The sequence below is a fragment of the Equus przewalskii genome, chromosome 29 (genome assembly GCF_037783145.1).
Source record: "Equus przewalskii isolate Varuska chromosome 29, EquPr2, whole genome shotgun sequence".
Lineage (NCBI taxonomy): Eukaryota > Metazoa > Chordata > Mammalia > Perissodactyla > Equidae > Equus > Equus przewalskii.
This window is the reverse complement of record NC_091859.1, coordinates 12,575,511-12,588,894: the sequence shown is the minus strand read 5'-3', so window position 1 is coordinate 12,588,894 and position 13,384 is coordinate 12,575,511. Positions and strand designations below refer to the sequence as shown.

Below are 13,384 nucleotides of genomic sequence, written 5' to 3'. Positions count from 1 at the left end.
CACATTTATGGATATCAATCAGAAATCATTTTATTTTTATACCTCTTTGTTTTTCTCCAAGACATGTAATTTTAGGGGCTAGTATAGCTGAAGTTTCTCTTGTAAGATAATGTCTTTATAATTCTATCTGAGAAAAGAAATGCATTGTATATATTGGGTTAAATAAAATATATTAATTTTATCAATTCCTTTTTACATTTGTACCATGGCTACTAGAAATATAATTTAAAATTACACATGTGGCTCACAGTATATTTATATTGTACTTGCTTATCTAGACCAATTCTATAAGGATCATAAAGCAAGTTTGAAAGTTTCTGTTACAGTCTTTGCAGGAGAAGAGTACTTTTCAGAAATTCCAATGACACACTTATTAAGGAAAAATAAGGTTTTCCATTTACTCACCTGGTTAGCACTGATGGATGCACTCAGGCCTCCATAAGGAAAGCACAGACTTGAAGTGGTTGCTCACCTTTGCTCTTGCAATGTAAAAGTGTTTACAACACCACCTCCTAAAATGTAGGGATGCTATACAGATTATACTCAGTCATGATAGAAACAAGCTTGAAATAAAAGGAAAACTTTACTTGTTGTAATGTTAATCGAATTGGTTCACTTTTCTCAAAAGGTTCATAGAAAAGACTTTCCTTTCTGTAACATCTTGGTGAGTTATTGTATGAAGGCAAAGATGACAGATGAGCCCCAGAGAAGCCCTCACTGCGACTCTCAGTGCCGTAGCAGACATGACCAATTGTGGCCCTCTTTCCTGCTGCTTCGTGCATGCTTCCCTACTGAGCTCAGAAGAGTCCTCATGGTCCCTTCCTACAGGTTGCCATCCCAGATCTAGTAGAAAGGGCTCTTGCCCTGAAGTGCTGATGGGGATATGAATTACAAATGAAAAGTTTCCTTCAATTTTTAACTTATTTATTGGCTTTTATGTTCTATGTCTTAGATTAAAACTGGATTTATGATACAATAGGATGCCAAATATAATATGGGTCCCATTAAAAGATCTCATCTATGTCACAGTCCAAATCATGCCATTTAAAAAATTAACAGCTATACATATGTAAAGCCTGAGACAACACAGACTGCAAGGTGAGTGTTAATCCGATTTCTCACCATCAGCAACATGAAAAACTTCAACTCGACTTTATAGGATGGTCTCTGATTAAAACCAAATAAAAACAAATATATAGAGAGTTATATATAGCTATATGGTTTTATATATATATTATATATAACTCTCTATAAAATCCATATAGTTATATATATAACTCTCTATAAAATAGATTTAAATTCAATTATGAAGCTATATGTTTTATATATATATTATATATAACTCTCTATAAAATCCATATAGTTATATATATAACTCTCTATAAAATAGATTTAAATTCAATTATGATGGAGTTAAATTATGCCATCTTAATGTCTAGAACCACAATGGAGAGTTATCTCTCCTGTTTATTTCATAATATTCACTATGTTTAAACGAAATAAAGTTCCTTTTTCTTATAACTAGGATTTTCATGCCTAATTTTCTATGGTCACTATCTCTCTTTTACCTACTATCTTAAAATTATTTTCTGGGGCATGGGGACATCAAACCATCCTAACTAAGTGATCTCACAGAACAGCCTGTAGACCAGTGCTATCCAATAGGAATACAATGTTAATTATATACGTAATTTAAATTTTTCTAGTACTCACATTTTAAAAAGTAAAAAAAGAAACAGATGAAATTATTTTAATAATATGTTTTATTTGAGCCAAAATACTACTGTTTTAACACAATCAACATAAACTTCTGGGGCAATTTTGCATTCTTTTTCTCATACAAAATGTTTGAAATCTACTGTGTATTTTACACTTCCATCAGATCTGAGTTCAGACTAAGCATATTAAGAGTACTCCGGAGCCATGCGGCCAGAGGCTAACGTTCTGGATAACACAGATCTAGACTACAGTTCTTCATCTGCTGGAAAGAGTCTTCCTCTGAATCTCAGTCATCAATGACAAAAACAGCTCCATCTAGGTACGCAAAAATATCACAGAAGGTAATAGATTTCATGCTATACTGAAATGGACAGTAGAATTACATCTACTATTTGTGATTAGTTAGAAATTATCCTTATCAACTATTAATCTATAGAATGCTTAGGGGTGGTCTTCCCCTAAATTAAAGAATATTTACTAGATAACTCACTTTCCCCCAGTATAGTCATGAAAACCATAAATTCAGATGATGAATAATTTTCTGGCCTTTAAAGATGATGGGAACTTCACTTGGTAGGAAATATAATAATAAAGAAAATATAATAATAAAAGGAGACCTTATCCACATTTAATCTCTAGTAAGTGAATGACAAATGAATTTTTCTTTTCAAAAACATAAGCAAAAATATTTCTCCTTTCTAAGAAACTTATAAGAATCTATTATAGTCACTTTACAGTAAACTGGTGGTATGCTATAATTTAATTTTATTAGTCTGAACTTTGGATCAATTCTACCCAGATTTTGAGAAAAACTGAGGAAAATATGAGTAAATTACAAACAACTAAGAGAAAATCAGCACGATGACGAATTCAATGACTGAACAGCAGAATCAAGAAATATAAGAACCAAAGCTCATTATGCTGATGATGTGAGTATCTGAAATTAGACAAAGATCTCTTAAAACACTGCTATTTATTGTTCATTTGCAATTTTAATTTCAGTAATCTTTTAATCCCTGTTTGTGCCTTCCAACATACTCTTTCAAATTAAAATGCATTCTCCCTTGATTTCTCCTAAAAAGAAAGACTCAAAACTAATTTTCAAGAATCCTAATGTATTCTGTCTTTTGCCTCTAAGGCAGAGCAGTGCCTACCTCTAACAATGCTTTGGCTTTTGTTATATTATTCTGGCTTTTTTTTTTTTTTTTAATGTGAATGCTGTACTTCCAACTAATTTATGAGCACAATAAGAAATTAGGATTTAGAATGCTTCCCAAAACACTTAATAAGATCTCTTATAATGCACTATGTGCACAAAGATGTTGTTGGCAGAACCAGACCTTGGGAAGAGGATATCTTCATAAACCAATATAACTCACTCTCCTTTCAAGACATACTGGAATCACCAAACACCCTACCTCACACTTCTATCAGCCTTTTTGTGATCAGTGATTCACTTTGCCATTCTTCCTAGAAGTGACTGATGACAATCCCTTGTCATAGAACTGGGGCAGGAGGACAGGCAGGAAAGTGAGAATTGAGTTGGAAAGGGGTTAGGGTAGACACAGGGTGCAGGAAAGGACAAAATCTCATTTGGCGTCACACATTTGTGTACTTGCATTGCCTAGGTTCATTTTTGTGCTTCCAAAATTCAGTGTCAACTAAGTGACAATGTAGGCTCCTATTTTTACCTTCCCAAATCCAAAAGACAAATATTCGCCTCAATGTCTCCCCAAGGAAAAAGGAGAAAGAATATTTCTCAGTTTGATTTCTTTCAGGCTTTATTCCAATTTTAAAATTAGAAAATTTTAAACTAAATTTAAAATTTATTCAATTTTAAAACACCGTTTCTATTTTCATAAGACAAATAAATGTGTTAAAATGATAAGTTGAGCTTTGAGAGGCTTTTTAAATGATTATTTTAAGGTTGGACACAATAAACATCACGACTAAGAACTTCCAACTTGACACCATAATTAGGAAACTATTTTATTGACATACTTATCATCATCACTTACAAATTTAAGAGCATCAACACCCATCATCTTCCTCAAAATTAATATTATGAAACAATTACACAGATCACAGAATAAGAATACCATAGATTAAAGTTATTTTTAGGCGCTAAAACAGTTTAATCCTAAGCATCTCACTTCTCATACTAGCCTTTCCAGTTCATTGATTTGAGCATATGAACCATAAAACCCCATCGATATCAGCCTTAATGTGGTTTTCTCCTGCCAGGGTTCACAATAAGCTGAGATAAAATATTTTCCATCATTACATTATGTTGGTTTGTGGATGCTGTTAGTAAAAGGATGACATAACAGCATGTTCATAAAGCAACTACACATGGAGCTTACGTTCCAAAGCTCAATTTCTAGGCCACAACATATGAATCTGTGGTTTTTTTATTGATTGACGGTTCAAGGCTCATTAACATTTGTCTCAATCAAGTTAAAGGGAGTTACAGGTTTGAAATGCAACAGGGCTCCAAAAGTTGATGGGGGGGGGGGGGGGCACAAACTAAATAAATGCATCTCTAAGTCTGCTTAGTCAGTTTTCATTGAAATGTTTCAATAAAGAGTAGGAAAAACAAAGGAAAAAACTAAAGTTCACTGGATCCTATTACACAGAAACACACTGGAAAGTCACTGTAAAAAATGCACCAGACTCAGGATAGATCCTATAGAGCATTAAATGTAGATGAAGCATTTTACACAGTGTATTTACTAAGACATTACAGAATGTTACCCATGCAACAGTCAGAGTTTAATAAAACTGGTCTGTAATTTTAGAAAACATATTAATATTACAAAATGATAAGGTTGCTCTTTGAAAAGATTTTTTAAAGGATAATTTTAAGGCAACTTAACAAAAATTAAACTGATAGAGTATTGTTGAGTCAGCAGAATAATATTAACAAACGACAATTAGCATCTGCCTTTTACAAATGAGAAGAGTAATATACATCTGAATGACCTGCATGAAACATTACAGATGCAATATCCAATTAAATTGATAAATATTTATATTTCATTTAAATTGAAATTGAATGTATATCTTCTTATAACTCTTTAAGATGACAAAGTGAAAAAAAGGCCATTTTCATTATCTGTTTTGAATTACTTTATATATCAATTTATCTTTGAAATATCCAATTATAATAATCTGGTTGAATAAAATTTATTAATATTAATTATTTATTAAAACTACATTAAATAGTATCAATAAAATATAGTTATATTCTCTTATAACTTGTGTATGGTATTAACAATTTATTGTTGGTAACAAAAATCATTTTTAATACAAGTGTCATAAAAATTTTAAACCAAAGAAGAAAGTGGATATGCAAATTCCATTATAACATTTCAAAAATTAATTTTCAGGAGGTCATTTCACTTGGATATAGGAAAAACTGCAGAACTGTATTTTACAGATGGGAAATAAGATAAACTCCATCAGAAAACAAAATCATGAAATACATATAATAATACAAATTAAATACAGCCCTCTAAAACCTTGTATCCAATTGGTAACATAGCCAGATATCCACAGATCTCTTGAAAGGAAACTGTTTGCCATGTTTTTGAAGGCGGAAGCTTGAAGGATTAGTGTGAAGTTTTTGCCTTCTTTTTGCCACTTCCCCATCCACCACTGAGTTGTACAGGATTGTCACGGAATGATATACGTTCTTTCTTAGAAGGTCTTGTATTTGTTATCTTTGGTGCAAGTGTTCCTTTAATTGAACAACCTAGACAGTGATATTAAATGTACACTTTCACTTAACTTGATTCAAGCAAAATTATATTTTAAAGTAAGAAATATATTTGTCAACAACACACATTTTATAACTGTATGATCTTTGAGTTTAAAAAACGTATGTTGACTTTCCTTTTCACTTGCAACACAATGTAATCAAAGTTTAGTATAAATTATGTTTAGGTTAACTAAAAGGAACTGACTGAAAAATTGAATAGATATAACAATTTCCTGCTAGCTACAATTCAAATGTCCCTGGTATTTCAAGATTATCAGGTGATATATCTTCTTTGTTTTTAGATATTTAAATTTGATTATATTTTATATTTTTTAATTGCTTATATTTTCATAATTCATATATTAAAATTAGTTTTAGAAATAGTCCTATTGAAATAAGCATTTCTTTGGATAAAAGGATTCTTGGTAAAATGGAAAGCATGTTAGATCCAGAATCTAAAGATATTGATGGGTTCCAATCTGGCTGCGTAAAACACAGCTTTGTGACTGGACAGGTTACAGGCTTTCTGAGACGTCATTTTAAAACCAGGGAAATAACCTGTGCATTACAGGGTTGTTGTGAAGATTGCCTTTCTAATTATATTTCAATGGTGGAAAGATCTATGAGAGTGCTTTGTAAACAGGTGCTATCAAATGGGAGAAATTATTATTTACACGCAACAAGTTAGAACTTATCCAGAGAAAAGTAACAGAACTGTTAGAGGTTAAAAACAAATAGTAGTTGTAAGAATGGAACAGTGGACTGGGAATGTTTTACTCAGCAAGACCCCAAGAGGCTGTATCAAGAATACCACTGAAGAATTATGATCATCTGCTTTAAGTCTCCTGAGGCTTAAGCAAGCGCCCAGGGCTGTATCTGTGGGGAGACGTTGGAAAAGCAGCAGAGCGAGGCCTTCTAGAGCCCCCTCAGGCCTGGCTGGAGGCAAGGGTTCTACCACGTAACTCTCCCTTGTGATGCTTTTGTGCTTAAGTAAGTTTAGGGGGAAAAATATCTAATTTTTTTTAGAGGGTAATAGTTTTCCAACTAAAATTTAAAATATTTTAAAAATATATGTCCAAATAGAAGGGTTAGGAAACATTAGACTGTGGAAATTGATCTGTAATTTCAAATTTGGGGCAACACGATCGTGAATATTGATTGTAAAAGTCCGTTTTATATTTAAAAGCTCTTTTAAAACAAGAGCATTGCTTTTGGTTTTTAATCTTAAAACCGTGATCAAGAAAAATTCAAAGGAGCTAATGAATCTTCATAAAGAGAGCATATTTTATTTTTAGAGAACATTACTGAAAAAGAGGGAAAAAAATTAAAGTTATTGTTTTAGGAAAGGGTGTCCTGGCACAGAGAGGCCAGCGCCTATGGCTATAGGCACAAGTCTGTAATGCAGTTAGAGGTGGAACGTGGCTTATGAGTTTAGAGACCTTCACAGCTGGCACTGGGGAAGGCAATCTAAGCGGAGAGACGAACTAAGAGAGGTGCCAAGTGAAGTTGGCTTCCAAGGGCCAGATTTATCCTGCACGAAACTATTGCCTGTAAGTCAGTCAGTCGTTCTTTTCGAAACTGCAAGAACGATTTCAAGCAATAGGAATATTACTGGTACATAAAAGCAGGAGTTTCCTAATGATAAAACAGTGGCCTAAAAAGCGTAAGAAAGCAGCCTAAAAGCTTATTCTCTTCTACTTACTACTTACATAATGGAAATATATTTTTTCCAAATAAGAGAATGGGATGTCTACTTTGGTCTATTTTAAAAAACAGTCACAATAACAGCAGGCCCTCACCTTGCCCCAGCAGTAACAATTCTTTGATGAATAAACTGATTCCTGGATAGCAAGTACATATTCATGAGAACACGTTATTTAGGGAGGATGCTGGGGGTGGAGGGGCAGGGGACCAGGCGGGTGTGAGAAATGAAGAACTATTGGGACACATTTAAAATTCAGATACATTTATTCAAGATAAAAACTTTAGAGATTAATAAAAGAGTAAGCAGATTTCTACAAATGGCTAACACAAATGTTTTGTTCCAATAGAGAAAGCTAAATCAAATTCCTTATAGGCGTTCTTCAAGGTAATACATAGAAATAAGTATGTATTTTAAAATATAATTCAATAATAGTTCATTGTTGTTTAATATTTTTGATGAAAATATTTTAATAATATAAAGATGTATTATTTAATGCCATTATTTTTAGTATAAGCTTCTTATCAAAGATGGAAAATAATATGTAAGAAAGGTGACACTTTCTGTGCAAAGTATTGAAATACAGATAATTTTGTATACTTCTAAAATAATTATTTCAAGATGAAATAAATGGAATTGCATTAAAACATAACTTTTCCTTAGATCTAGCCCTCATTCTTAACAGTGTTTCCGTATTCTAGAGGATTTTTTTATTGACTACAAATTTACCATATGGTACAATTTCTTTTCCTAATACTGTTTTGTTGTCTGTTATTTTGAAACTGCTGATGAATCTTCAAGTCTTTTTGTACTTATCCACAATGTAATCCTAAATTTAGAAGGCAGTCTGTAAATTTTTCATTGTTTAATGTAATTCCTTCAGCAAATAATAATTATATTTTAGAGAACATGTGTGATATTAAAAGACAGCTTTATAGCAATTTTGAAGTATATTTTCAGTGGAATGAAAATGCTGTAGGAAATTTGTCTTTAAAATTACATAAACAAATGTGACTATATACTAGTTTTAAAGCAATACTTTAGATGTGATTAAAAGCTTGCATTTATTTTGCTATGTGTAAATAAACAATTTGAGCAGTAATCAATATTGCTTATTCTCTCATTGCATTTAGTGAGAGTCTTTTGTCATCATATAAATTCTTGAACCACTAGAAAACTAGAAAATAAATTGAGGAGTAAAACAACACATCTATGAAGGAACCACATATTGGCATTCATTGCAAAGCTATTATTTTGTCCTATGATTACTCTAGAAATGAAAAAAGAAAATAAAGAAGCAATTTAATACAGTCAATGTATAATTATTCTAAAATTACTTACCCACAGGAAAATATAATAGTGAGAGAATCTTGCCTCAAAAAATTATTAGAGCCAGACCTACTGATGGGTTCCTGGAATAAAAAATTATGACTAAAGGACCTTTGATCATTCTTTTCTCTTTTCTGCAAAATTATTGTTATAGATTTTATATTTCTTTAACAACAGTCTGCTGCATATTCGCAGGTGATCATACAAATAAACCAGTCGGTCTCTTACATATATTCTGAAAGTATGTCTTGATAAGTATGCCCTATCTTCCAATAAGTCACTTCTTTGCCACATAATCTGTGTTCTGCTAAAGATTTGTTCTGGTCCTTTAAAAAAATTTTTTTGGTTAAATCCTTGGTTCTTGAACAAATGTCAAGGTCTATATATGCTGTGTTTTGATAAGTAATTTAATATGTAAAATGCTTTGAATGACTCTCCTGGTATGTATAAAAGAAAACTTCGTTGAACAGGTCAAAATAGAAATTTCATAATGTATAGTAATACGTCATTGAATTTTCATTGATACACCCAACACTATGTGTCTGGATATAGAAATCATTTCAAAATCCTTCCCATATTGTATTTCTTAGCAGCAGATACAGCATAAGTAAAGCACGGAGAAAAAAAATTCGACGTTTTAATGAAAGTGACCAGAACAAATTTTTAGCAGCAAAGCATTTACATCAGTTTAAGTGCTGCGAATGAGTTACACTGGGCAAGTTTGAGGGTGAGGTGGATATTGCAGTATTCAAATAGCAGTTGCTTTTTAAAGTCACTGCTATGTCCGACCTTGAGTGACAATGATCGTTTTCAGTGAACTTCAGGTAGACAGTTTAAGGTCTAACACTGAGAATGAAAATGACATAAACAGGTTGTTTATGTCATATTCAGATTTCCTCAGTGTAACATGTTGATTTTGTTTGTTGTTGAAGCTGTTTCCAAGCTTTTTCAGTGAATAAACGTTTTTTCTATAACATAAAAATATTAATAAAATTTCTGTTTTCTTTGAAATCTCAATTGGACAATGACATTTACAGTTACTCTTTTTACCCTATATTTAAGAGACATATAAATAAGAAAAAGTTAGTTAATAGTCACAATAATGTCTACAATATTTACTATTGTTGCTAAAACATGATGTTATTTTTTTAAAACGTGTGATACATATAATTTGCTTTGTCTATGTACATTTAATTTGAGAAAAAAAAACAATTCCTAATGAGCATAAAAGCTAATGTATATCAGATAGGGTGGGAAATCTTATGTCGATAGACATTGTATAGATTTTTAATTTTGTATTTTGCCTATTTCTTGATCTTTTATAATAGCTACCATTCATATTTGATCTAGAATCCTTGAGGCTTTCTTATAACATGCATTCTTTTCCCAAGTTTTATTATTTTTAACACACTACTGTGTTGATTCCTTCTTAAAGATACCTTGTGGCTGTGTCTGCACCATTAGAATGTGGTGCTAAAAATACTGTCTGACTTCTATAAATTCTGCGGTTCTTATACTAACATTGTTCAACATTGTTTCCATTATTTTTCTGGAGGAAAATTTTTTGAGTGATTTATTTTTTGTTCTAATATCTAAATAGATTTTGTTATTTTTTTCAGAATTAGATTTGCCTTCTGTCACATTTAAATTAACTAAAACTCTTCTTTCCATTGATGACTATTCTATATAACTCTGGTTATTGCAGTTTTCCGGCTTTCCACCAAACTCGTAGATACTTATTGAGTATTTAAACGTCTAAATTGAGTAATAAAAAGTGTAGCTCAATAAGCAGTTAAGTGAAACTTAAAATCCATAAGCTACCTGGGTATCATTTTCTGCTTCACACAGTTGGTACTAAAAATCAGGTCATATGTGCCCTTACTCTTGTTAATTCAGGAAAGTTCTGTTTCCAATTTCTCTGATCATTTTTTTTTTAATGTTCTCTTCAGGACTCTATTCAATTCCATTATATTTACAATATTTACAACTGAGTGTCCATAACTATTTGTAATTAAAGAATAATGGCATAAATAATGCTAATAATCGAGAATATTTTTACCCTTAATTGATATGCAGATTCCTTTGAAACAACTCTGTTCTTATATAACACTATATTTTAACTTCTAATGATCTCATCTTACACCTCATTTTCCCATGTTAATTAATTTTCCCAAAGTAAACTTTTAGCAAAAATATGCATTTTAAGTAAATTCTAAAATGTTTATCACTGAGCAGTTATCCTTTGGAATTTAAATGTTAAAAACCCAAATTCGATTTTCAAGATCACCTGGGGTCTTTGAAAGCTTTAACGTAAAATCTTCCTTTTACTTACACATTCATTCCACATGTACTTAGTACCTATTGTGTAGCAGGCACTGTTCTATTCTGCCTTTCAGTGGAGCTTCCCTGTCAATTTTCTTCTGTGTACCAAGTAATATCAGTAACTATCATTTCGTAGTTGCTTTCCATTTGACTCTATTCTCATAATCCCATCTTTACAGTCCTCATATGGAACTTGTATAAAACAAATACTTATTGCCACTTTCCCAGATAGTGAAGACTTGTGAATAGGTTTCCAAAAAGTTTTCATGGAAACTTTCATTATCCCTTTTCATGCTTATTAGTTCTTAGCAGGGAGACATTTGGCAACAATAAACATGACTAGCCTGAGGATTTATTATATTATTGCACTTCAGTTTCATTCATTTGACAAATGCATTTCACATTTGATCATACCCATTTATTTTCGCACCACATTAGCTAGTGTAAGAAATTGGTTTGAAAACAACAATAACCACCAGAAAAAAAAAAAACAAAAAAAAACCAGAGTAAAACAGTTAACAAAGAAAATGATCATGAAGGAAAGGGGTAAGAACTAAATTACAACGGTTAGAAACATGATGCTTTAATCTGTTATCAATAGAGCATACATGGATGCTGTCCTCAAAAATGTTAAAATGTGTGTAGGTTTTTGTTTTGTTTTGTTTTGTTTAGAAAGAATAAATGTACCTGACATATGTACAACTAGTTCTCTTACACAAGTACAGATGAAATCTGTCTTTCTCTGCATAATGTCAACTGCTGGTGAAACTAACTACTGTTTTAGATCTGTAAACATTATTCAGTGTTACTAATAACTGTTACATTTAACTGTGTCAGGAATCATTGTTGACTGTTTCATTAAACTGTCTCAGATCTTGGCAATAGGTAGTATCGAGCTGCTAAAGGACATTAAATCAACGGCTATTTATTGTGTGACTACTCTGTGCTGGTTTTAATATTTATCTGTTAAATGATTCCACCAACCATGTAAACTTGCTCTTGGTGTAACAGTAATTAATTTTGACTCTCCTATTCTGGTTAAGGGCATATTTTAAAGGTCGAAGTGTTATTGCTAATGTGTTTGTTTTATTAATTGCCAAAGTTTAGGGCCAAAATATCAAGACCAAACAAATTTGTATTTTAAAGCTCCTACCCCAAAATTTCAGGCCAAGAAAAATCAGAGTTAATGGTTCAAGCAATAATTTTAAAAAAGCCTTAAACTTTAACATTGTTAGAGACCAACTCTCGCTGAACAACAACAATGATAATAATTCTATGAGATGTAACTCTAGCTTCCTTATTGACATGTAACTTTGAATACTTTAAGAGGATAGACAAAGCCAGATTTCATTATACATAGAACAAAAACGTTTAACTTGGCCACAATTGTTTATAAAATCTTATTTTCACCTTGTTTTTATCTCGGGAAAAATATAATGTCTAGAGTGAGATTGAAGTTTGAATCTTTTTTTTTTTTCTTTTTGAGGAAGATTAGCCCTGAGCTAATATCCACCACCAACCTTCCTCTTTTTGCTGAGGAAGATTGGCCCTGAGCTAACATCTGTGACCATCTTCCTCTACTTTATCTATGGGACGGCTGCCACAGCATGGCTTGTTAAGCGGTGCATAGGTTGGCGCCGGCCTCCAAACCAGTGAACCCCGGGCTGCCGAAGTGGAGCATGCGAGCTTAACTGCTATGCCACCAGGTCAGCCCCAAAGTTTGAATCTTTTTAATGGGAAATCTGATAGTCAGTATTTACCTTTCCTACAATGAAATTTGGCAACAGTTAGCATAGATCATGAATATCAAGGAATTAGACAATTTTGTAGTCAGAACATCATCATTTATAAGTATGCTAATTAATTAAAAATATTACTACTGTGCATATATGTAACAATTTATTGTGCATTTAGCATCAACAAAATTTTTGCTTGAACACAATTACATTGCTTTTTACCATTAAATCTACTAGGAGAGTATTATGTGTTATTGCCCATATTTTTTCATCATCCTTCAACTTCTCATTACTCTTTGATTCTCTGCCAAAGTCAATTCACTCATATCTTTCCTGAAAATGTCCCATTGAAGGAGAAGCAGAAATTTGAGTCCACATGTCCTAGGCCCTGGCTTGGCACTTTATATTCACTGTCTCTTTTGATTCTCATAACAACTCTGCAAGATACATATCATCTTTTAAAGATGAGAAAACTGAAGCAATGCACTTAAATTATTTGCCCAAAGGTAAGAGACAGTAACACAGTTGAAACTTGGCTTTATATGCCCAAGTCAAAATAAAGAAAGAAGTAAAGAAGTCAATACCTTGTTTAATATTCAGAAATAAAGTATGTTTCTAATATAACAGTACTACAAAGAAAATTACTAAGGAAGCAAACGTGAGATGCATATCTGTTTTTCATGGCTTGGAATGGAAAAAAACTGTTCATTACCTGGAATTAAGACCTGTAAAACTAAAACTGAATAAAATATATCAATGAAAAACAATACTACCCTCAATTTCTGTGAGTGGAGAAACACAAGAGATATTTCTATA

The 13,384-nt window shown here is 32.0% G+C and overlaps 1 protein-coding gene across 12 annotated transcripts in view; it reads right to left on the bottom strand.

The window, feature by feature from the left end:
- Positions 1-1,745: 1,745 nt before the first annotated feature.
- The window catches only part of LRRIQ1 (leucine rich repeats and IQ motif containing 1), a 214,433-nt gene continuing 202,794 nt past the window's right edge, over positions 1,746-13,384 (bottom strand). For 10 of the 12 annotated variants that reach the window (XM_070600704.1, XM_070600707.1, XM_070600692.1 and 7 more), the window contains one exon: positions 3,684-5,473. In XM_070600704.1, the coding sequence (XP_070456805.1) occupies positions 5,331-5,473 (143 nt within the window). In that variant the 3' untranslated portion in view covers positions 3,684-5,330. Of the gene's footprint in view, positions 2,035-3,683; positions 5,474-13,384 lie in introns of those variants that run through there. The other 2 variants (XM_070600698.1, XM_070600702.1) reach the window with 1 other exon arrangement.